At 37.7% G+C, this 24,067-nt stretch overlaps 1 protein-coding gene and 1 long non-coding RNA gene across 2 annotated transcripts; one reads left to right on the top strand and one right to left on the bottom strand.

The window, feature by feature from the left end:
- Positions 1-682: 682 nt before the first annotated feature.
- On the bottom strand, positions 683-2,311 carry LOC133765112 (uncharacterized). The gene is made up of 2 exons (XR_009866578.1): positions 2,045-2,311; positions 683-943 (listed from the first exon to the last, which is right to left on the bottom strand). It is a non-coding gene; the product is annotated as an uncharacterized LOC133765112 (long non-coding RNA).
- A 103-nt stretch (positions 2,312-2,414) lies between these two features.
- ALB (albumin) lies at positions 2,415-22,403 on the top strand. The gene is made up of 15 exons (XM_062198704.1): positions 2,415-2,532; positions 3,992-4,049; positions 5,081-5,213; positions 7,246-7,457; positions 9,260-9,392; positions 10,199-10,296; positions 11,752-11,881; positions 13,642-13,856; positions 15,339-15,471; positions 16,781-16,878; positions 18,070-18,208; positions 18,815-19,038; positions 20,208-20,340; positions 20,944-21,012; positions 22,242-22,403. Exons 1-14 carry the CDS (start codon positions 2,454-2,456, stop codon positions 20,983-20,985), a joined length of 1,827 nt encoding a protein of 608 aa, XP_062054688.1. The 5' UTR covers positions 2,415-2,453; the 3' UTR covers positions 20,986-21,012; positions 22,242-22,403.
- The last annotated feature ends 1,664 nt before the right edge of the window (positions 22,404-24,067 follow it).

The following is a 24,067-nucleotide window of genomic DNA, read 5'->3' as shown; positions in this document are numbered from 1 at the left end:
ATTGTAAAGCTATGAGTTCTTCATTAAATATATGAAAATTAAAGTTCCTATTCAGTCATGATAAATTTAAAATTTTTTAGGTTTTCTTTGTTTACCATTGACTGTAATATAATGCATTGTAGAATAAATAAAAAGACTATTCTTCTAATTTGTTAGGTGAAAATAGAAGCACAGTTATGTGTATGCATGTGTGTATGTGCATGTGTGTATGTGTGTGACAAAGGCTTGACTTTTAAGTCAATTATATAACTATTTTCAGTGAAAAAGACTGTATGTTGCCTTAGCCCTTCCCCAGGGATTCCTATCAGAAAAAGGATAAGGTTGGCCGCTGGCTTCAAAAAAAGATAGGGCCCACTTTGTCTAGGAAGTTATAAGGAAAATTTCCATAATTTATACTAGAAAGAACTATTTGTTTCTATTTAGGAAGTTAGAATAGTTTTTCTCTTTCTTTTTCAATATAGGTTTCTGTTAAGCCATAGCTTGAAATACAAGTCTGGTACTCTGTTGGCTCATTAAAGACAAACAGACAAACAAACAAAAAACCCCACCCCAAACTCTCTGTTACCTATTTTCTCCTCTTCTGTGCTGGATTATTTAATTAGTACACATTCCTGGAGATGAAATAAATGAAATAACATCATAGAAAGTATATTTCTTTCATTATAAGCGTGACTAGGAACGATAATGGTTCTCTTGAGGCTTTATTAGTCTTCACAATACATTGTTTTCATTAGAAACATTGCACCTTTTCTATATTACTGTGGAGCGGCATGATTGACCGTTTGGATGGAATCAGTTATTTAATTATGGGAAATAACTGGCCTGATGCAATTGTTGTTCTACAGCATCAAAGAAAGTTGCCCTAGGGGTCGAGAACAGTAGTTCTTCATCTTCAGGGCAAAAGGGCAGAGGAAGAACATCCATTTGAGGTAAGGTCAGAACCCTGGGTAGAGAAAAGTGGGGAAGGATAAAAAATTATCTCTTCTTGTTTTGTTTTTAGACATACTACTAAACTTATTTTGGAATTTAGAGTACCTTTACAGAAGAGTATGCAATTTTTCTATTTATTAAGATGAAGAAATGGAGAGACTGGCCAGCGCTGTGGTTTAACAGGCTAATCCTCCGCCTTGCAGCGCCGGCACACTGGCTTCTAGTCCCAGTTGGGGCGCCAGATTCTATCTCGGTTACCCCTCTTCCAGGCCAGCTCTCTGTTGTGGCCCGGGAGTGCAGTGGAGGATGGCCCAAGTGCTTGGGCCCTGCACCCGCATTGGAGACCAGGAGAAGCACCTGGCTCCTGGCTTCGAATCAGCGCAATGCACTGGCCGCAGTGGCCATTGGAGGGTGAACCAACGGCAAAAAGGAAGACCTTTTTCTCTCTCTCTCTCTCACTGTCCACTCTGCCTGTCAAAAAAAAAAAAAAAAAAAAAAGAAATGGAGAGACTGATGTCTGGTGAAGACATAGGATTCCCATAACCCCTAGAGGTATAGTCAGAATTCAGGCTGTCCTCTTGTGTAGAATAGTGGCAAAGACCATCATCATTGCCATTTGGGTCCATTTTCTTTACTGGGTCTCCTTAGCTGAAAATGAGATGCTCATATTGGTTCTCAGTATCCTACTTCAGGGACTGAATCACCTGTAGGTCAGAGTTGGAATGAAAACATGAAAAAACCAAATGTAAGGTAATGTCGAGAACTTCATGGAAAAGTGGAATTGAAAGATAAGTTCATTTTGAGAAAGGAATTTTTAAATCCTAATAATTTTCTCATATCACACATTGCCATGAGGTTTTTGAAAATTCTGGTATGCAGTTGTTATCGTTGCGAGGGCTTTTCTTTCTTTCTTTCTTTCTTTCTTTCTTTCTTTCTTTCTTTCTTTCTTTCTTTCTTTCTTTTCGCTTGCATTTGAGCCATCATTAGCTTTTTCAGACAGAAAAGTTTCAAAGGAATGAAAAACATCAAAATCCTTTAATGTGTGTGTAAATTTTTCATTATCTATCAACAAAAACACAATTGGAATTAGTAACAGGTAGAATTTGAGACTTACCTCTTAGCTCTTATTTCTAAGTAAAGTCCTTGGTTTGTTCGCATTTTTGCAAACACCATAAGCTAAAATGTTCAAATGGGAGTTTGCAGATAAAGAACATGGCAATGAATAATAGGTACAAATCGTTTAAACTCTTATGTAAAATTTGATAAGATGTTTTATATAACTTTAATGAATTGGCAAGGTTTTGTACAGAAAACAGTTCCAGATAGCAAACATGTACAAGGAATTTAGTCAAACAATTTTTTGGCAAGAATATTATGAATTTTGCAATCAGTTGAGAGCCAATGAAATACAAAGATGAGTCTAGTTAATAATCTACAATTATTGGTTAAAGAAGTATATTAGTGCTGAGTTCCTTCCATTCACCCTATCTTTTCTCTTCTACCAACCCACAGCCTTTGGCACAATGAAGTGGGCAACCTTTATTTCCCTTCTTTTCCTCTTCGGCTCTGCTTACTCCAGGGGTGTGTTTCGTCGAGAAGCACGTAAGAATTCTGGTTTTCTATTGCTTAATTTTTATCTTGTTTCCCTAGTAAAAGATGTTTCAGTAAACTCTTCATTTATCTTTAAAGCATTGTTTTCTTTTAGTATTTGTTGTTAGAAATATTTTATATTTGTGAGCCCTTATGAGATTATCTTTGTATTTCAAACATCCTAGGTGAAAAAAGTAGGGAGACCTGTTTAGTGACTATGATTTTTTTGTGCATAAATGAACTTGAGACAGTGTCATAAACTTCATGAAGCAGAGGTGAAGATAGAATTTGTAACTCCAACTATCTCTTACCCTATTCACTGTGTTATCCTTTATAAAACAAAGCAAAAAAAATATGTTTGTGGTGTTAATTTTACAAATAGAACTCATATTTAGTTACTTTTGTTTCAGACTGTCTTTTTTTTTAAAGGTTTATTTATTTATTTGAAAGAGTTACACAGAAAGAGGAGAGGCAGAGAGAGAGGGAGAGAGAGAGAGAGAGAGAGAGAGAGAAAGAGAGAGAGAAAGAGAGAGAGGTCTTCTATCCGATGGTTCACTTCCTAGTTGGCTACAATGGCCGGAGCTATACTGATCCGAAGCCAGGAGCCAGGAGCCAGGAGCCAGGAGCCAGGAGCCAGGAGCTTCTTCCTGGTCTCCCACATGGGTGCAGGGGCCCAAGGACCTGGGCCATCTTCCACTGCTTTCCCAGGCCACAGCAGAGAGCTGGATAGAAAGTGGAGCAGCTGGGCCTCGAACTGGCATCCATATGGGATGCCGGCACTGCAGGCCAGGGCGTTAACCCGCTGCACCACAGCGCCGGCCCCCCAGACTGTCTTCTTCTTCTGCTTCTTTTTTTTTTTTTTTTGAAGGCAGAGTGGACAGTGAGAGAGAGAGACAGAGAGAAAGGTCTTCCTTTTCTGTTGGTTCACCCTCCAATGGCCGCTACGGCTGGCGCACTGTGGCCAGCGCACTGCGCTGATCTGAAGGCAGGAGCCAGGTGCTTCTTCTGGTCTCCCATGTGGGTGCAGGGCCCAAGGACTTGAACCATCCTCCACTGCACTCCCAGGCCACAGCAGAGAGCTGGACAGGAAGAGGAGCAACCAGGACAGAATCTGGCGCCCCGACTGGGACTAGAACCTGTGTGCCAGCGCCGCAGATGGAGGATTAGCCTACTGAGCCGTGGCGCTGGCCCAGACTGTCTTCTTAATAGCTGTTATTAGATACTACAAGAACTTTAAATCATATCCAAGTTTGAATAGAAAGCTACAAATACTTAAAGATTTTTAAAACAGTATTCTTGGGAATTGAATAATTCTGTTTAAATGCAGAAGAAATAGCTCATCATCATCTTAAGATTTTCTGGAGAGGTCAGAGTTCAAATTTTGGAATGAAACATAAACACAAACATAATAACTTATTGTTTTCTCCTGTCTCTATATAACTCTTTTGTCTTTTTTTTCCCCTTCTTGCAGATAAAAGTGAGATTGCTCATCGGTTTAATGATGTGGGAGAACAACATTTCAAAGGCCTGTGAGTTAAAATATGAAGGAGTCAAATTTTGTGCTTGCGATGACCTGGAGGGTCCAGATACTAGAACAGAGCTGTCCGATAGAATTTTTTGCACTGATGGAAACATTCTGTATCATGCTTTCCAATATGGTAGCCATTGGTCATGTATGGCTACTGAGTACTTTAAATATGGCAAATGCAACTGAGGAGCATAAATTTAAATTGTATTTAATTTTAATAAATTTACATTTACGTAGTCACATGTGGTTAATGGCTACTATATTGGATGGTGAAACACTGAAACTCCCATACAATCTGCCTCATGGAAAGGACTGTAACATGGGGTTCCTTTGGCACCTCAGTTACAAAATTCCCCTTACGTTGTAAGAAGTCCTGTGGTTTCTTGGGAACATTTTAATATATTTTTCAATCTAAGAAAAAAATGAGAAAATAGTTTACATTATTAAAGGTCATTCTCATCCCACAATCTGATTAAATGAGGTGTGTGGGTTTTGTTTTTTATTTTAAGCAATTCAAAGGACTTACATGAATCCTAGTTTTGCCAGTTACATCTAATTGGCATGCAGTTTTCCTTCTTGCCCTGTGTGTGTGCATAGATATGTAACATGCACACACATACATTTAAGCATTGTGGCAATACGACGGTACTTCACAAAGTTTGAGGAAAACTAAAGGTAAAAGATAATCTTGATGCAAAAAATTTGCAATCCATGCATATGAGGGGTCATAACAAAGGTCATGAAAAATATATATTGTAAGAAACTCCATAAATTTCAAAAGTTTTTGTTCATAAAAATAAATTAATTCTATTTTTCATGAACGTTGGGAGTATCCTGTTACATATCCTCTTTGTCTATTAAGCCACATGTGCCTGGTTAGGTCTCATGTAACACCTGATGTGAACAGTCAATAATTAGTACAGTAAGATGTATAAAATATAGGACATGTGAGTATATGACTTGCCTTCTAGCATAGCAACCAGTTTTGTATTAAAATCTTTGTGCTACAAATCCTTATGACCTTTATTTCAGGGTGCTGATTACCTTTTCTCAGTATCTCCAGAAGTGCCCATATGAAGAGCATATGAAGTTAGTGAATGAAGTGACAGACTTTGCAAAAGCATGTGTTGCTGATGAGTCAGCAGCAAATTGTGATAAATCACTTGTAAGTACATTTCAATCTTGAAGATTTTTCTTTTCTTTTAAGTACCCAAATATTTCAAAGGAAGAAAATTCCTTTCAGTTTTAAAAATTATTGTTAAATGACCAGATGTTAAGCAGCACCTAAATATCTTATAGACTAATAAGCCATCACTTCTTCTGGGAGAAGACACTCTAACTGTGCCCAGTATTAACAGACATTTCTTCACTGAGACCACACACAACAGTTTTAATGTGTCTAACTGGTAATCTGAGATTTTTAAAAAAAATTTATTTATTTACTTGAAAGTCAGAGTAACACACACACACACACACACACAGAGAGAGAGAGAGAGAGAGAGAGAGAGAGGCAGAGAGAGAGGTCTTCCATCTTCTGGTTCACTCCCCAGCTGGTCCCAATGGCCGGAGCTGTGCTGATCCGAAGCCAGGAGCCAAGAGCTTCTTCTGGGTCTCCCACATGGGTGCAGGGGCCCAAGGACTTGGGCCATCTACTATTGCTTTCCCAGGCCATAGCAGAGAGCTGGATCAGAAGTGGAGTGGCTGGGACTTGAATCGGTCCCATATGGGATGCTGGCACTGCGAACAGCGGCTTTATCTGCTACGCCACAGTGCCGGCCCCCTTAACTAATTTTTAATGTGCACAATTCTGCATCGTTGACTATATCTTCAATTTACATTAGCAGATCATCAGAGTTTACTCATCTTGCTCAATGGAAACTTTATGCTGGTTAATTAGTAACTATTTCCTCCTCCTCTCAGCCCCTAACAACCATCACTCTACTCTTTGATTTTGTGAATTTGGTAATTTTAGATGTCATATGTAAGTGGAATCATTCAGTATTTGTCTATTGCTGGCTTATTTCACTTAGCATGGTATCCAACAAGGTCACTCATGTTGGTGTCTGTTGCAGAATTTCCTTCTTTTTAAGGCTGAATAGTATTTCATTATGTGTTTGTGTGTGTGTATCAAATTTCCTTTATCCACTTATCTGTTAATGGGTATACATTACCACATCTTGACTGTTGTGCATAGTGCTGTCAGGAGCATCTCTTTGAGATGAAAGTACGGTTTTTATCTCAGTTCCAACTGATTTGTGTGCTAATTTTGTTAACTGAATGAAATAATAGTACAGCTACACATTCCTCATTTTAGGGATATCTGTAGTTTTACATGTTTTGAAAAATCAAGGTACTCAGTCATTCTGAAGAACTTTGAGCTTTTGGCATTTCCAGATAAGTCTTAAAACAAGGACAGATTATGTTTCACAACTCAGTCTGTACATGCCTCTTAGGGACATTTGTCATTTACACTAGAGACTTTCTTCTGATTTCTTTTAGTGTTCTTCTCCCTTTGGGAGAATAATTAAACTGTAACAATATTGCAGTTTTAAAAATACAAAATTTTAAAAATATACTTTTTTGAAGAATTAATTTAATTTTGCGTAGAGAAGAATTTAGAGTATATTTTCCCTGGAATGACAAGGACTTTCAAAATAAAAATGAATGGGAGAAGGAAGGGATTCATTTAATGAATTAAATATTTCTAGAATTAAAAAAACCTAGATTTTTAATGCAATAACTTAATGTGTAGTAGATCATGTTGCTTCTCTGTTTTAAATGATATTTACCAGAAAGTCAGACCTCTTAAAAAAGAGTACATCAAATGAGAAGCTCTCTGAACACTTTGCTCTCCGATGTGAAATCACTTGCTACATAGAATGATATTTTTTCTTGATTTTTGGTAACAGTGATTGCTTTCCTGGTCTTCTATATCAGGTGGGAAGTGGAGTAGTGAAACACTTTTCAAAACATTTTTTTGCCCTTCTGTCTTATCCTCCATAAGTAATGGGGTGGCAGTTAATTCTTATGAAAATTACACAGATATGGTCAAATGGAGGGAAATGCTGGAAGGGGAGTGCATTTTTATATGGTTCTCTACAAAGCTCTATCAGTATATTACATTTCTTATACTGTCATTGCCTATAAAGAGAATAAAGTGCTTCCTATCAACTTTGTGCCCTATCTTTTCCATTTAGCATGATATTTTTGGAGACAAAATCTGTGCATTGCCAAAGCTTCGTGACACCTATGGTGACGTGGCTGACTGCTGCGAGAAAAAAGAACCTGAGCGAAACGAATGCTTCCTGCACCACAAGGATGATAAACCCGAGTTGCCACCGTTTGTGAGACCAGAAGCTGACGTTTTGTGCAAAGCCTTTCATGATGATGAAAAGGCATTCTTTGCACAGTAAGTAATTAGATATTCACATTTTTCAAAATTTAAAATTATGGAATAAATGTATGGATCAACACTCATTATAACATGTCCACAACCAATATATTTTCTGCCTTTAGACTTGGAAGTTTTGTTCTTATGACCACTTTTTAAAAAAATTTATTTATTTATTTGAAAGGCAGAGTTACAGACAGAGAGGGAGAGACAGAGGGAGATCTTCCATCCACTGGGTCACTCCCCAAATGTCCACAATGGCCAGAGCTGGGCCATTCTGAAGCCAGTGGCCAGGAGCTTTCTTTCATATCTTCCACGTGGATCAGGGGCCCAAGTACTTGAGCCATCTTCTGCTGCTTTTCCAGGTGCATTAGCAGGGAGTTGGATAAGAAGTGGAGCAGCTGGAATTCGAAAAGGCACCCATATGGGATGCTGGTGTAGCAAGGGGTGGTTTTACCTGCTATCCCTTGCAGCCTCATCTTATGATCATTCTTTTCCAAAAAAAGATTTATTTTATTTATTTGGAAGACCGAGTTACAGAGAGAGGTAGAGACAGAGAGAGAGAGGTCTTCCATCTGCTGGTTCACTCCCCAAATGGCCGCCAACGGCCGGAGCTGCACCAATCAGAATCCAGGAGCCAGGAGCTTCTTCCGGGTCTCCCACATGGGATGGGTGCAGGGGCCCAAGGACTTGGGCCATCTTCTACTGCTTTCCTAGGCCATAGCAGAGAGCTGGATTGGAAAAGGAGCAGTTGGTACTAGAACCGATGCCCATATGGGATACCAGCTCTTCAGGCCAGGGCTTTAACCCGCTGTGCCACAGCACCGACCCCTATATGACCATTCTTAAAGAAGTAATATTTGACACCAAGTAATCCTACACTACAAAAGTATGTTCAAAGTTCTGTTGATCTTGGGAATAGATGTTTAGCCAAGTGGCTAAGATGCTCACATCCTATATCAGAGTACTTGGGTTCGATTTCCAGTTCTGGCTCCTAGCTCCATCTTCCTGTAAAATGCAGACCCAAGGAGGTAGGGTGATGTTTCAAATGATTGCATTCCTGTCATCAGCATGGAAGATATGGATTGCTTTCTTGGCTCCTGGCTGTGCTCTGGTTGTTGCATGCATCTGGGGAGTGAATCAATGGGTTGGAGCTCTCTCTGTCTCTCAAAAAAGTTTGTTCTTGAAACAGGATATGATCTATATGAAAACATTTGAGATTGAGATATTATGAGGATACATGTATATATATATATATAAATTAATCCCATAATTAATTTGATTTTAGTCAGCAACATTATATCACCAAAATTTAACCGGATATGCATATATATCTGCACTTCCCATATATAAATTTAATCTGTCCTTTCACTCAAAGAATGACAAAACGGCTCTCAGGTGCAAATTGGGCTACTTGATAAATATTTTTTGGGGAGATTTTTGCTATAGAAAACTACTCACTGGCCAGCGTTGTGGCTCACTTGGTTAATCCTCCAGCTGCGGCGCCGGCATCCCATATGGGCGCTGGGTTCTAGTCCCAGTTGCTCCTCTTCCAGGCCAGCTCTCTGCTGTGGCCCGGGAAGGCAGTGGAGGATGGCCCAAGTGCTTGGGCCCTGCACCCGCATGGGAGACCAGGAGGAAGCACCTGGCTCCTGGCTTCGGATCAGCGCAGTGCTGGCCGAGGCAGTCATTTGGGGGGTGAATCAACGGAAGACCTTTCTCTCTCTCTCTCTCTCTCTCTCTCACTATCTATAACTCTACCTGTCAAATAAATTCAAAAAAATAAAAACTACTCACCTCTTTTCTTTTTTAAATTGTAGCTATTTATATGAAGTTGCCAGAAGACATCCTTACTTTTATGCCCCTGAACTCCTTTACTATGCTAAGAAGTACAAAGCCATTCTAACAGAATGTTGCGAAGCTGCTGATAAAGGGGCCTGCCTCACACCTAAGGTATTCCACCAAATAATAAAAGAACCAGTTCACAGTGCGAGCTCAGATCCTGTCCACCTTATTGGCTGGTTAGTCAGGGAAGCTAAGTCTCTGGTATAAAATGCCCTATGTGGTCAAAACAGTCTGCCTCACTGCTGTATCCCCCAAAGGTCTGCCATTCTCAGAAATGCCTCTGATCTCATTCCTTCTGCGATTTGCCAGTGCTGGTCCGACCAGGGCGTCACTGTGAGCGTGTCTAAACATCCTACTGCTCTTAACTAAGGGGAGGTCATCTGTAGAGTGAGGTACAGAGATCCTTATTTGTCAGCTGGCACAACAAGGGGCCACAGCTTTAGTTTATCTTTTCATGAAACTTTTTACTGGGGGAGAGAATTTGAAGTAGAGGATTTTGCTACATCTAGAAGTCCAAGTTCATTCACTTATTCTGTAAAAATTTATTATGTAGTTCATTCTCTTTTCTGGGGAAATTTATTCATATGAGAAGGGGTGGAAGAGGATCTAAAATGAAGAATCCAACCAACTTACATTTCCTGAGGGGTATTGGTGTCCTCTTTTCTCCCTCATCTCCTTTCAATGCCCCGTTCCTGGGAGGGCTTGAGACTGCCTTGGATCACCTAGAGGCTTCCACCATGGCCAGATTAATTTTGTCTCTTTCTACATAGCTAAATGATAATTTACCAAAAGGAGTACTTGGGAATGTAGGTGTTATTTATCTCTTTAAAATTTAATTTGGAGCAGTCTGATTTGAATTTAGGTGTTTCATGTAGAATTTGTTTCTAATTTTTTTTAAATATTCTTTTCTGTAGCTTGATACTTTGAAGGAAAATGCCCTGGCTTCAGCTGCCCATGAGAGACTCAGGTGTGCTAGCATTCAAAAATTTGGAGAGAGAGCTTACAAAGCATGGTAAATATTTTTTTAAACATTGTTTATATCTTTGCAGCAAAGTAAATGATGATGGTTAAGTTGAAAAAATTGTGAAACATGACATTTTACACAGTGCTTTCCAATACATTTTCAGTTGTGTAAAATGTGGAAATTTAATAGAGGTGAAAATCAGAATACCAATGACAAGTTAACATTATGGTTCATCTTATTTCTTCTATGGAGTCAAAGAATTTAGAGGACATTATCTATTATATTTTTTGACCTAAAAGAAAGGAAAAATAGGTAAATCCCATTCACTTTTAAAGATTTGGGACCTTATTGTAATGGTCCATTATTTCATATTATTTTACCTTTCAATGACCCAAAAGTGTCTCCTGGTCCTATTTTGTCCCAATAATTAAATCCAATTATCAATTAAGTCAATATTACTTCTCATTTTCTCAGAGCTTCAACTTTGCTCTTTATGTCACATTTTTTGAATGGGCCTCTGTTTTTATGCTAGTATTAATAGCTGATTATAGGAGCATCCTTCAATGTCTGAGTTAAGAAAAATACTCCAACTCCTTCATTTGCTGATCAGCAACAAATCTGTAAGAACAGGAGATAAAATGAAGATAACAGGCATTACACCTACTCTTTGAAAACTGTCAACCAAACCAGTCAGGCCCTTTAGTCTTATCGTCTACACTGCCAAAATAAACCAAATCAACTCCAACATGAAACAATACACAGTAAAACAGGCCGTCATTGATTCTGGGGAGGAAATCTTCCTTATTAGATTTAGATGATTCTGAAATGAGTCAGTAGGGAGTGAGAACACTATTCTAGTCCATCTCATCACAGAACTTAACAACTGTGCTGGGCCAATTTCTTGATATAAGAGTGCATAATGAAAACTCTCTAATGCTGTGCAAGTTATGAAATTTCTTTTCTCAGAAACCTTTAGAAGTGAGGAAAATGTGTTTTAATTGAGTAGAAGAAGATAATGTGAGTGTGTGGTACTTCTCAGATTCCAGAATGCTTTCCTATGTACCATCTACTTTACTCCTCAGAACAGTCCTTTGATTTAGCATTCTGTTATGACACTGTAGAGGCTCAAGTTCAGGCAGGGGAAGGAGCTTGCCTTGGGTCACACTGCTAAGAACTGATAAAGTCAGATCTGGAAGTCAGATTTGGTTCCAAATGTGATGTTTCTCAGCCTGCTGATCCCTTTAGAACTCCTCTTTGATTTCAGCTTTTATGAATTATTAGATTTCTTTCTCCACCATGTATACTCTTTTGATGGATAATTCTGCCCTAAAATAATAACTCTGATTCAGAGCTAGCATTTAAATAAGAACTAATGATTTTTAAAAATAATTTCTATATGTCAGTTTGTGTTGAATTTCCTTGTTATAAGTGGTATTCCCCTTTGTGCTTACACGTAAAATATTGCATGATAATAATATTTGGATGGGAAAATTTTCTTTTTAGGGCACTAGCTCGTCTGAGCCAAAGATTTCCCAAGGCTGACTTCACAGAAGTTTCCAAGATAGTGACAGATCTCACCAAAGTCCACAAGGAATGCTGCCACGGTGACCTGCTTGAATGTGCAGATGACAGGGTAAAGAGCCTTACCTGCTCAAGTGGGTAGGATGAACGTGAGGGGACTTTTATGAGTTCATGGAAATTTTGAAATCGGTGCATAGTGTCTCACAATAGATATGTTGAGTCATTGGTGGCAGCTGAGTGCAGCCTGAGGTTACCTTCTTTGCTCTCATCTACTCCATCTCCACGTTTCCCTTGCTTTAACCTGGTTATTACTAAATAACCAGATGAACTCATTCACTGATTTGTAACCCCTTTCAGTTACACTGTGAGAGCATGGGCTTAACCTGAAGGAGGACAGTAACAGATGAAGATCTTTAAGGAGGTGGGTGGGGTTGTACAAGGGTCAGTACCTGAAAAGACCTTTGGAAATGACACATTAGGGTTCTTTCAACATGTTTGTGGGAAAAAAATGAAAAAGGAAGTTTATTTTGGTGTGCACATATTTTGAAGCCCACACATAGTTTTTTCTTTTTTTTTTAAGATTTATTTTATTTATTTGAAAGAGTTACAGAGAGAGGTAGAGACACAGAGAGAGAGAGAGGTCTTCCATCCGCTGGTTCACTCCCCAAATGGCCACATCGGCTGGAGCTGTGCTGATCTGAAGCCAGGAGCCAGGAGCTTCTTCTGGGTCTCCCACATGGGTGCAGGGGCCCAAGGACTTGGGCCATTTTCTACTGCTTTCCCAGGCAATAGCAGAGAGCTAGATTGGAAGAGGAGAATCCGGGACTAGAACCGGAGCCCATATGGGATGCCAGCACTTCAGGCCAGGGCTTTAACCCGCTGTGCCACAGCGCCAGCCCCAGTTTTGTCATAATGCATATATTTCATGAACTTTCTGAATACTCTGTTGTATTTCGCCCCCTTTCACTCATTCTCTGTATTAAACATACGAATATTTGACATGCTGTTTTTTTTTCAAACTTGTAATATTTTCACCCTTTCTTTAAGAATTAAAATACAACCAAATACCAGAATTCTAATCTATTATGAGACATCCTAAAACAATTTTAAAAATAAGATTTATGTATTGATTTGAAGGGCACAATGTCAGAGACGGAGTCTTCCATTTGCTGGTTCATTCCCCAAATGCCTGCAACAACCACTGGGGTAGCATCAGTTGAGACCAGGAGTTGAGAACTCTGTTTGGGTCTCCCATATGGATGGCATAGACCCAATACTGGGAACATCATCTGCTGCCTCCCAGACACATTAGCAAGAAGCTAGATGGGAAGTTCAGTGTAGCTGGCCTGAACCAGCCTCCAGTTTGGGATGCGGGTATTGAAAGCAGCAGCTTAATGTGCTGGACTACCATGCCTGCTCCTCCCTTCAACATTTAAGGCAGGTGCGTCATAGTTATAAGGAAGGCCAAAGACTTGTGCAATTGATTTATTCTCTAAGAATCTCTCATACTTAGGTATTTGGCTTAAAAAGGACTATACTTAATTTGTGAGGAATATTTGGAAAAATAACATTGAGTTTTAATGAGAACAATTTAAATCCCTTAAGAGTAGAAATATAAAATTAATACATAACAGCAGTCAACTGATTACCAAATAAATAATAAGCTGTTATTGGCCAACCTTTTTTAATCAGTAGGGATATTTGAGGCTGTAGGCTTAGAATACAATTGAGAATATGTTCTTTGATGTTCATTGATATGTGTATTGTCTTGGAATACAGTGTGTTCTGCCACATAGTAGGTAGCTGGGGAGAAAGTGTACAAGTGTAGCCATGTCAATTTATGTTGAGTAGTTTCCATCAACTTGATTGTAGGCGGACCTTGCCAAGTACATATGTGAACATCAGGAAACAATCTCCAGTCATCTGAAGGAATGCTGTGATAAGCCACTATTGGAAAAAGCCCACTGCATTTATGATTTGCATAATGATGAGATACCAGCTGACTTGCCAGCATTAGCTGAGGAATTTGTTGAGGATAAGGACGTTTGCAAAAATTATCAAGAGGCAAAAGATCTCTTCTTGGGCAAGTAAGTAGATAAGGAATTATCCTTTCACAGCTTTTATTAGGAATGTGAGACTCTTATTTAGAGTTGCAGTAATATCTGTATTGCCCAGAATGCTTCTTAATCCTTCTCTACCCCACCCTTTACATTTGAAACAGTTAATTAGTGTAAAAATTGTCATAAAGTATAATACATGCTCGTGGCAAAAGTCAAAGTTCCTTACTCCTTAGGAATATTTATGGAAATATATAAATGATATCAATAGGTGCATATTATTTATTAGTTCAAAGGATATTTCTTTTTAAAAAAGACTTATTTTATTTATTTGAAAGACAAAGTTGCAGAGAGAGGGGGGATATCAAGAGAGGGAGAGAGAGAGATCTTCCACCTCTTGTTCACTCCCCAAATGGCCACAACCACTGGGGTAAGGCCAGGCTGAAATTGGGACCTGGAATTTCATCTGGGTCTTCCACTTGAGTGGCAGAGGCTCAGTTACTTGGGTCATCTTCTCCTGCTTTCCCAGGCACATTAGCAGGGAGCTGGGTTGGGAGGGGAGCAGCCAGATGTTTGTATGGGATGCTGGTTTACCCTGTTGTGCCATGACGCCAGCCCTCAAAGGATATTTCTTGAACATCATTCATATATATTTGTATGTGTTAATACATATTTTCCAAGATCTGACCATCTATCTATACCTGTTTACATGATGAAAGCCAAGAAGTATAGAAAGAAATGTGGATTCTGATACCACATAGTTTATATTTGGTTGAAAAGACATAAATTTTATAAGTTTACAATGTAATATCCACTAAAGAACCAAATATATATATTCATACTTCAAAAAGTTCATGGAAAGTGGAATTAAAATATATGTTTATTTTGGAGCAAAACTTTTAAAATCCATGCATAGTTTTTATATATACATTTAACATGAACTTTTAAAAATATGTGCTACTGTTGTTGGATTATGATACTTTGCTCTGTTCTGAATAATATTCCATGAAGTTATATACCCTATAAAATTTCACTTATCCAGAGAGGAAAAAGAGAAATTAAAAAATATATTCATCTTTCATTTATCTATGTACCTGTTGTCTATCAGAATCCTTTTGTGATGTAGTCCAAATCAAACTAGTGATACATGAAAGTAAAACAATCATTCATTAAACATTTAATATGGGACAAACTGTGTTTTGCATAGATTGAGTCATGGGTTTCTCACAATCCACCTGAACAAATAGATAGTATCACTAATCCCTTTGTACAGAAGAGGAAACTAAGATTGATAGTTTTAAGAAGATGCCCACGGTGATAGAGTGAAATAGGTGGCAGAGTGAGGAATTCAACACAGGTAACTTTAACTCTGGACCCCAAGTCTTTATTCATTAAGCTTTACTGCATAGAGTTTCATCAAATTCAGACTTTTGGAATGTATGTTGTTCTTGAGCTTATTTATGTGATTTTTCTTGCTCATTTGTCCACCTAAACCTGTTTCTATCTTAATAGGTTTTTGTATGAGTATGCAAGAAGGCACCCTGATTACTCTGTCGTTCTGCTGCTGAGACTTGGCAAGGCCTATGAAGCCACCCTGAAAAAGTGCTGTGCCACTGATGACCCTCACGCATGCTATGCCAAAGTGGTGGGTTTCCTGCAGGAAAGAAATGTAACTCTCTGACTGATGATTCCAATAAGGACAAAGAGAAATAATGCAAGAATATGAAGTGATATATAACACAATTTAGATATTTTCTTGAGATGAGTTCAAATTTGTGCTCTTCAGCATTTATAGGAAAAATAACCTGAAATAGAATGCTTAAACAAAACCATTTTCTAGAAAAGTCTGGGAAAGAAAAAGTTGAAGAGAGCAATCCCTACCTTTAAAAAGTCTTGACCATGATTTTGTTTTCTCCTAAGGCCAAAATAAGATAAATTTAAATGTCAGTTAAAGCTTCATTTTAGATGTAAAGAAAATTAACTTGATTTGATGATTTATCAAATACCATGGATTGCTAAATAAAATAGAGTTTGAATGTCACGTGCTACATGTGGCGTTGAAGATCTAGTTACAAGTCTTTGGTAAATAGGAGGACAGATCTTTTTTTTGTTGTTGTTGTTGAAAATATTCTTTTTTTTTTAACTTTTATTTAATGAATATAAATTTCCAAAGTACAGCTCATGGGTTACAATGGCTTCCCCCTCCCAAAACTTCCCTCCCACCCACAACCCTCCCCTTTCCCGCTCCCTCTCCCCTTCCAATCACATCATGATTCATTTTCAATTCTCTTTATATACAGAAAATCAGTTTAGTATAAATTAGGTAATGATTTCAACAGTTTGCCCCCATATAGCAACACAAAGTGAAAAAAAAATACTGTTGGAGTACTAGTTATAGCATTAAATAAGAGTGTACAGCACATTAAAGGCAGAGATCCTACATAATATTTTTTTAAAAATTAATTAATTTTCTATGCCATTTCCAATTTAACACCAGTTTTTTTTTTTTCATTTCCAATTGTCTTTATATACAGGAGATCGATTCAGTATATAATTAGTAAAGATCTCATCAGTTTGTACCCACGCAGAAACACAAAGTGTAAAAATACTGTTTCAATACTAGTTATAGCATCACTGCACATTAGACAACACATTAAGGACAGATCCCACATGGGATGTAAGTACACAGTGACTCCTGTTGCTGACTTAACAATTTGACACTCCTGTTCATGGCGTCAGTAATCTCCCTAGGCTCTAGTCATGAGTTGCCAGGGCTATGGAAGCCTTTAGAGTTCGCTGACTTTGATCTTATTCCGCTAGGGTCACAGTCAAAGTGGAAGTTCTCTCCTCCCTTCAGAGAAAGGTAGGAGGAGGACAGATCTTGTGTGAATAGTAGGGTGACTGAATCTGCTCCTCAAGCAGAATACCATAAACATAATTCTTTTATGTTTCAGCTTGATGAATTTCAGCCTCTTGTGGATGAACCCAAGAATTTAGTAAAACAAAACTGTGAACTTTATGAGCAGCTTGGTGACTACAACTTCCAAAATGCGTAAGTATATTTGTTTATTGGGTGACTTTTTTATTTAATTGGTTTATAATGATCTAACACAATATATAGGCCACTTAGTATGGAACTTTTAATAATGAAATGGTGCTTATATTTGCAATCACTGTTTATCAAGAAGTACTGAGGATGTGATGTGAAATAGTTGCTTGGATGTAGGGATCTATGTTTGTAAATGTTCTAAAAACATTGATTTCTTGAGACTGGATATATATAGATTGGGAGGATTGGTATGTTGGAACTGAGGTTGCTACTTGAAGGTTAAAGGATAGCTTATGAGCAGATAAAACAAAGTAATACTTTATAGAGAAGGAAAGTGTAGGCCTTGAATTGTAGTAGCTCGTGAAGTAATATATAAACTGAACACAAAAATATCATAATATGAATTTAGATACATATGTTAGTATTTCAGGAAAGATTGGATTTGGAGGAGATATAGCCAGGCTTTAATGGTTGCAACCTTATTTTCCCATAGAATTTCCCTCCCTAGAGGAAATAGACAGAATGGCCTGCTTGACTGATGTTCCAATTCAATAGAGTCTTAGCTATGGAGGTAAAGACAGGAAGAAACCCATCAACCAGTACATGTTTATTGTGCAACTCATATACTTACTCTTCTAACTATGGATGTTAGGGATAACAGTGAACAAGACATAGTCTCTTCCTTTAAGTATATTACTGTCAGATATTGACTTTCAATGTTGATCGACATTCTCAATAAATGATTATTAAATACTAAATGCCATATCAGGTTAACTGCATACTTTGTTTCTTTTAATCTCTGTACCCTCCCTATGTAGTTCAGTATAATTGCTATCATTTTTTCACAAGCATCTTTAAAATTTAGCTCAGTGCTGCTAAATAATTATATTAAGCTCTCAATATATTTTATGAAAGAATGAAGCAATAATAATTTTATCAATGTCATGAACCCTCCTAGGGTAAGTCACCATCCTAAGATTTTATAGTATTACTTAGGATTCAAATCCAGATTTAACTTGTCGCTCAGGAAAAAATCTTCCTCCTACTTTACCCCCACATCCCTGATGATAAAGATAATATGATGAAAATAAGAACATCTTAGTTGATTTTGGCTAGTGTTCACTGATTTCTTTACTCTGTTAGAAAAAGATAGCTTCTTGCTTGGCTGAAAACACTTGGACTGTTTTTGTACAGGCTCATAGTTCGTTATACCAAGAAAGTACCTGAAGTGTCAACTCCAACTCTTGTGGAAATATCAAGAAACCTAGGAAAAGTGGGCAGCAAGTGCTGTAAGCACCCTGAAGCAGAAAGACTGCCTTGTGTTGAAGATTATGTGAGTCTTTTAAAATGTAACAAAGCTAACAATTATGAATTTGGTCTTTAGATATTGACAATGACAACTTTCAGAAGCAGGAGTAGACTAAAATATGCATATGATTGTGGTAGTGGCAGCCAGAATTTGGTTACCTATAATAGTCTGACTACAAAAAAGTGAGGATTTTAAGTGAGATCTCAAAGATGATAACCTTTTTCTAAAGTAATTCATGAGTTTTCAGTATTCTATTCTGGCATTTTCTAAATTTTTTGTCTCTGAGGTCTCCTTTTAATGTGTTAGCTTAGGATTACTTTCTCCCCTCTCCAACACATATTTCGAGACATACAACCTCAAGTTATTTTTGTTGTTTATTTTCTCAAGTGATTTATTCTTTTTTTTCAAGTGATTTATTCTTAAAATGCAGATCTAACTTATTAAAAGAGAGACGACTAAGAAGTACCTAGTGGTAATTCCAAGGATAAGCAAGCCACCACCTCAAGCAGCCTTGCATTCAACATTGCTAAATAAGATGCATTGCTTATTTTGTGTACTGGAAAGTAGATGTTCTTGGAAAACTTTGAACTTTGCTTCCTTTCAAGTTCTACTCTCCTGCCTGTTTTTTAGCTGTCCGTGGTCCTGAACCGGTTGTGCGTGTTGCATGAGAAGACACCAGTGAGTGAGAGAGTCACCAAATGCTGCTCAGAGTCATTGGTCGACAGACGACCATGCTTTAGTGCCCTGACCCCTGATGAAACATACGTCCCCAAAGAATTTAATGCTGAAACATTCACCTTCCATGCGGACATATGCACTCTTCCAGAAACGGAGAGGAAAATCAAGAAACAAACGTGAGCAGTATTTCATTATTGCTTGTGTTTGTGGTCTTGATAGTGGGAAATATAAACTGAAATGAGCAACCTTTGATTAAGTAGTGGTTATATTCTCTAGAGAAAATTATTAGCCTTATTAACTTGACACAAATGTCTAGAACAAAATGAATGGCTTTTTTTTTCTTTGAAAAATGACTATATTATAATCTTGGCTACAAATTCTTCAGAGTACTATGATGGATAAAAGACACAGTAAAACTACATCTTAGTCCAGATCAAGTAGAAAAAACTGGACAATTAATTAATGGATTTGTGCATGTTGGCACATAGTTACTAGAAATCATAGCTAAATTTATTTCTAGGCATGAATGCTTTTCTAGAAAAGTTTGTACTATGGTAACCCTAGAGATGAGGCAAATGGTAAGATGTGATTTTTGCAATGTGGCTTGGAAAAAAAACACCTCAAAAATGTGAATTATGAGACCTGACTCCCTACTGCTGTTATAAAGGAGTTGACTTGCATGAAATTTAACACAGAAAGTTGCTAAGTTTCTATCATTTCTGGTGGGCTACAACCATGGTCCCTACTTAACAGTAATATTGTCAAGCCTATCATGCTACATAGCTCTTTCTGGCATTGTCAATGGAAGAGATCCACTGGCTTCCATAAGTTTGAATAATCTTATTTCCTATAGTACCCCCCCAACATTAATACTGAATTATGCAAATTTAAAAGATCAAAGTTTTAAAGTGAAGTGTGGAATAATTAAAATTTTAAAGACCATTTTAAGCTTTGAAATAGTTATAAAATTAAGTCTGGACTAACCTTTAAAATCTGAAGAATATATAAATACAATACATAATCCTTTCTAGAAATTTACTGCAAAGAGATTTGTTGAAAATATGCAAAGTGTTGAGCTGTTTACACTGATTATCTCATTTGATTTGTCAGCCAGCCATAGGAAAGTGGGTTTTGTTATCTGAATTATTTGGAGGTGGGATGGGTGGGTGGTGGTGGGGAGAATATTGAAGCTTGTAGTGAATGTGCCTGACCTCAAACCCAGAGTTGCCTGGCTTCAGTGTTTGTAATCTTAAATGGTGGCTCTACTAGTTTAACCATCACAAGACTTCTTGAGGTAAATAACAATTTTCCTGCTGTTTCGTTTTCTTTTTCCATTTAAATGCAGGGCACTTGTTGAGTTGGTGAAACACAAGCCTCACGCAACAGGTGATCAACTGAAAACTGTTGTAGGAGAGTTCACCGCTTTATTAGAAAAGTGCTGCGGTGCTGATGACAAGGAGGCCTGCTTTGCTGTGGAGGTACTGGAGTTGCCTTCGTTTTAATATGTTTGAGTTTTATTTTTGTGTGTTTGGGCAGGTAAGGGGTTAGGGATTTATATATTGAAGGGCTTGTGGGACAGGCATCTTATTCTACACACAATTAGTTGTCTTATAGAATGACTTACACAGTTCTTGGTTTTTATCTTTAACTGCCTTGTGGCATATTGTTTATAATGCCTATTTAATTTCCAGATTTATGATGTTTATGAACATAGGAGTATTTATAAGGCATGAAGTCTTTTGCTCATGAGAATAAAACATTAATTTATTTAAACATTTTCTTGAAAAGTGTTGATCTATGATTTGATTAATTTTTATAATTTTATAGGTTAGTGGAGAAATTTACATTTAAATGTCTGATTCATTTAATATTCCCTTCAATGGCATAGTAGTAATTTCTTTATTCTTTTGGTGGCAGTGGATGCCAGTGAATTTCCTTCCAGGGTTTCTGGTGGTAAATTGGAATTAAAGGATCTGATGTATGTGAAACTTTGTAATCAACAATGGCTATATAACCACTAACTTTTTATTCTAATAATAATGCTTATATTTTCTTAATATTTGTCATTTCTTTATATTCAGGGTCCAAAACTTGTTGAATCAAGTAAAGCTACCTTAGGCTAAAAAACATCACAGCCGCAATAATTTCAGGTAACTATACTTTTGCTTTTTTGAAACAGTAATTATAATAGTTATTATTAAAATTGCAAGATTGGTCGTTTTCCAAGAAACCTGCAGACCAGGATCAACCACTATTCTTAGCTATTTATATATTAATTTATTTAACTCCCCAAATAGTGGTTGACTGTGGTACCATTATTATTCCCATTTTGTAGGTAAGATAATGAAAGTCCAAGTCAAGGCATGGGTTAAGTAATTTACCCAAGGGACATCCAGCTAGGAGTGACAGGTGAAGCCAAAAATTCAAAATTTCAAAGCAGAGTAAGAGGTCACCACTGGCCTCTTTAAAGTCATCCATGTTAGCAGGAAGATACACTAAGCATTAAGCTAAACCATAGGAAAGAACATCTTTATGCACTAAAAACAGTTGATTACCAATAATTTCATATGGTTTAACCTAGTAGTTCAGTAAATTCATTTCATTGGGTGACATGATATATCTACCTCATGTAAACTTCCACTTTACAGTGTGTAACCTGTGACTAAATTTGCAATGTCAAGATGCTGGACTGTAACAGGACTTCTCTTCTTATGACAAAAGAACCCACTTTAAAACAGAGATGTTTGAATACAAATGTGTTCTACTCATTTTGCTTTGGAAGTGATTAAAAAATAGAAAAATAATGAAGCAAGATGTTGTTAAAAACAAGTTGTCCAACTATTTTCTTAGCATCAATTATTTTCATGTTTTCCAGACTGCCCACCATGTATAGTCTATTGTTATCACTCTTTGCTCACATAATAATAACTACTTATTGGGTGTTCAGCCAAGGAAATAATTTTGTATCAACACAAATTGGTAACTTAAAAATGTGACTTATTTTAGTCCAAAATGGAAACATTTTCTACCTAGAGCCCTAGAGTTCTAACCGTGGGAAGATGCTTTTGTTGGTAATAACTTAGGTAAGAAGTAGGTGTTAAGAAAATGACTGAGAAGTGAGGATGAAAAGCCTCTGACCCTGAAGCTGGAGGAATATGATGACATCATTGATAAAGAGAGCATTTTTCAACACTTACTGTGTCCTCCCCCTTTACTCAACAGGAGAATTTGACTGCTGTAGTCTAGGACAGGTTTAAATTGTTTTCACTGTTGGAAATTGCAGAAAGAAAATCTAAGTACCTCAGCATTTGTATTAGTAGATTCCAAAAATGCCTGCTATTTCACAAATAGCAATTGAATTTGTCATTTTGTTTTTCAGCCCACCCTGAGAATAAGAGAAGAGAAATGAAGACCCAGAGCCTATTCATCTGTTTTTCTTTTCTTTTGGTATAAAACCAACAGCCTATCTAAGGCATACAAATTCCTTCAAACATTTGGCCTCTTTTCTCTGTGCTGCAATTAATAAAAAATGAAAAACTAATATAGTGGTCTGGAATTGTTATTTTCCAAAGATGTGTTGCCATTCTGAAGATTTTGTAGATTCTGTGAAAATTCAATGTGTTCTTTCTTATTGCACTTTAGGAGAGGACTTATATTTCTCTATGGGCTAATTAAAGATAAGAAACATTAATTATGAGTTATGGATTATAAGAATTCAAAACAATATCTATCATTAGGATGATTCTAAATAAAAGGATAAAAACTGCAGCAGGGGTGAGGCATACCTTACTACTGGGCAAAGGAGTTAGCGATGCTTTTAAAGATGATTAGTTGAGTTGGGAATAAAAGTGATCCCAGAAGAAATTTAAGAGTTTAGGATGGCAATCCAGGAAGAAAAGCATTATAGAAAGAGATTAGGGACATGGCAAGCTATGGAGAAGCAGTGATGAAGGTCTGTTGAGTAGATGCAGTACAAGATTTGGAGGGGGAAGTTTTCTTGTATAAAATTAACATGTGCATCCAATATTGATCTTCTTTTGCCTTTCCCAAAGGTAGTCATTTGTCTTATAATTTTTCTATAAATTTACAGACCTATCAGGCCTTTTTCTATGAACTTGCCTTACTTAGTAATTTATTTATATATGTATTTAATTTTTTAAAATTTTATTTAAGTTATACAAGTTTCACGGATTACATATATACAGATTTAGGAACATAGTGACACTTCCCCCATGCCCTGGTGCCCACACTCCAACCCTTCTTCCTTTTTCTTCCTCCCTCTCACATTCCCACTCTGAATTTTTTAAAAAAGATTTATTTATGGCCGGCGCCGTGGCTCACTAGGCTAATCCTCCGCCTTGTGGCGCCGGCATACCGGGTTCTAGTCCCGGTCGGGGCACCGGATTCTGTCCCGGTTGCCCCTCTTCCAGGCCAGCTCTCTGCTGTGGCCAGGGAGGGCAGTGGAGGATGGCCCAAGTGCTTGGGCCCTGCACCCACATGGGAGACCAGGAGAAGCACCTGGCTCCTGGTTTCGGATCAGTGCGGTGCGCCGGCCGCAGCGCACCAGCGGCGGCGGCCATTGGAGGGTGAACCAACGGCAAAAGGAAGACCTTTCCCTCTGTCTCTCTCTCTCACTGTCCACTCTGCCTGTCAAAAAATAAAAACAAAAAAAAGAGATTTATTTATTTATTTGAAAGGCAGAGTTACAAAGAGGCAGAGGCAGAGAGATTGAGAGGCCCTCTATCCACTCGTTCACTCCCCAGATGGCCACAATGGTTGGAGCTGAACCAATCTGAAGCCAGGAGCCAGGAGCTTCTTCTGGGTCTCCCACGTGGGTATAGGGACCCAAAGTGGCCCATGTTCTACTGCTTTCCCAGGACATAGAAGAGAGCTGGATGGGAAACAGAGCAGATGGAACTTGAATGCTGGCACTGCAGGCGGCGGCCTTGCCTGCTATGCCATGGTACCGGCCCCCCTACTTTTAATTTTTACAAAGATCTATTTTCAGTCTGCTTAATGATCATGTAATTAACCCTACACTAAATAATAGAGTTCAAAAAATAGTATGAAGAAAAAAAAAACAAAAAACACTGTTCCTCAACAGAAGAGACAAGGGCTATAAACAATCATTGAGTTTCAAAATGTCCATTTCACTCCAATATATTACATTTTAGGTACTTTTTAAATAATTGTTTTCTTAATATA

The sequence above is a fragment of the Lepus europaeus genome, chromosome 8, assembly GCF_033115175.1.
Source record: "Lepus europaeus isolate LE1 chromosome 8, mLepTim1.pri, whole genome shotgun sequence".
Classification (NCBI taxonomy): Eukaryota; Metazoa; Chordata; class Mammalia; order Lagomorpha; family Leporidae; genus Lepus; species Lepus europaeus.
Note: the sequence above shows the minus strand (reverse complement) of the source record. Positions and strands in the feature narration are given on the sequence as shown.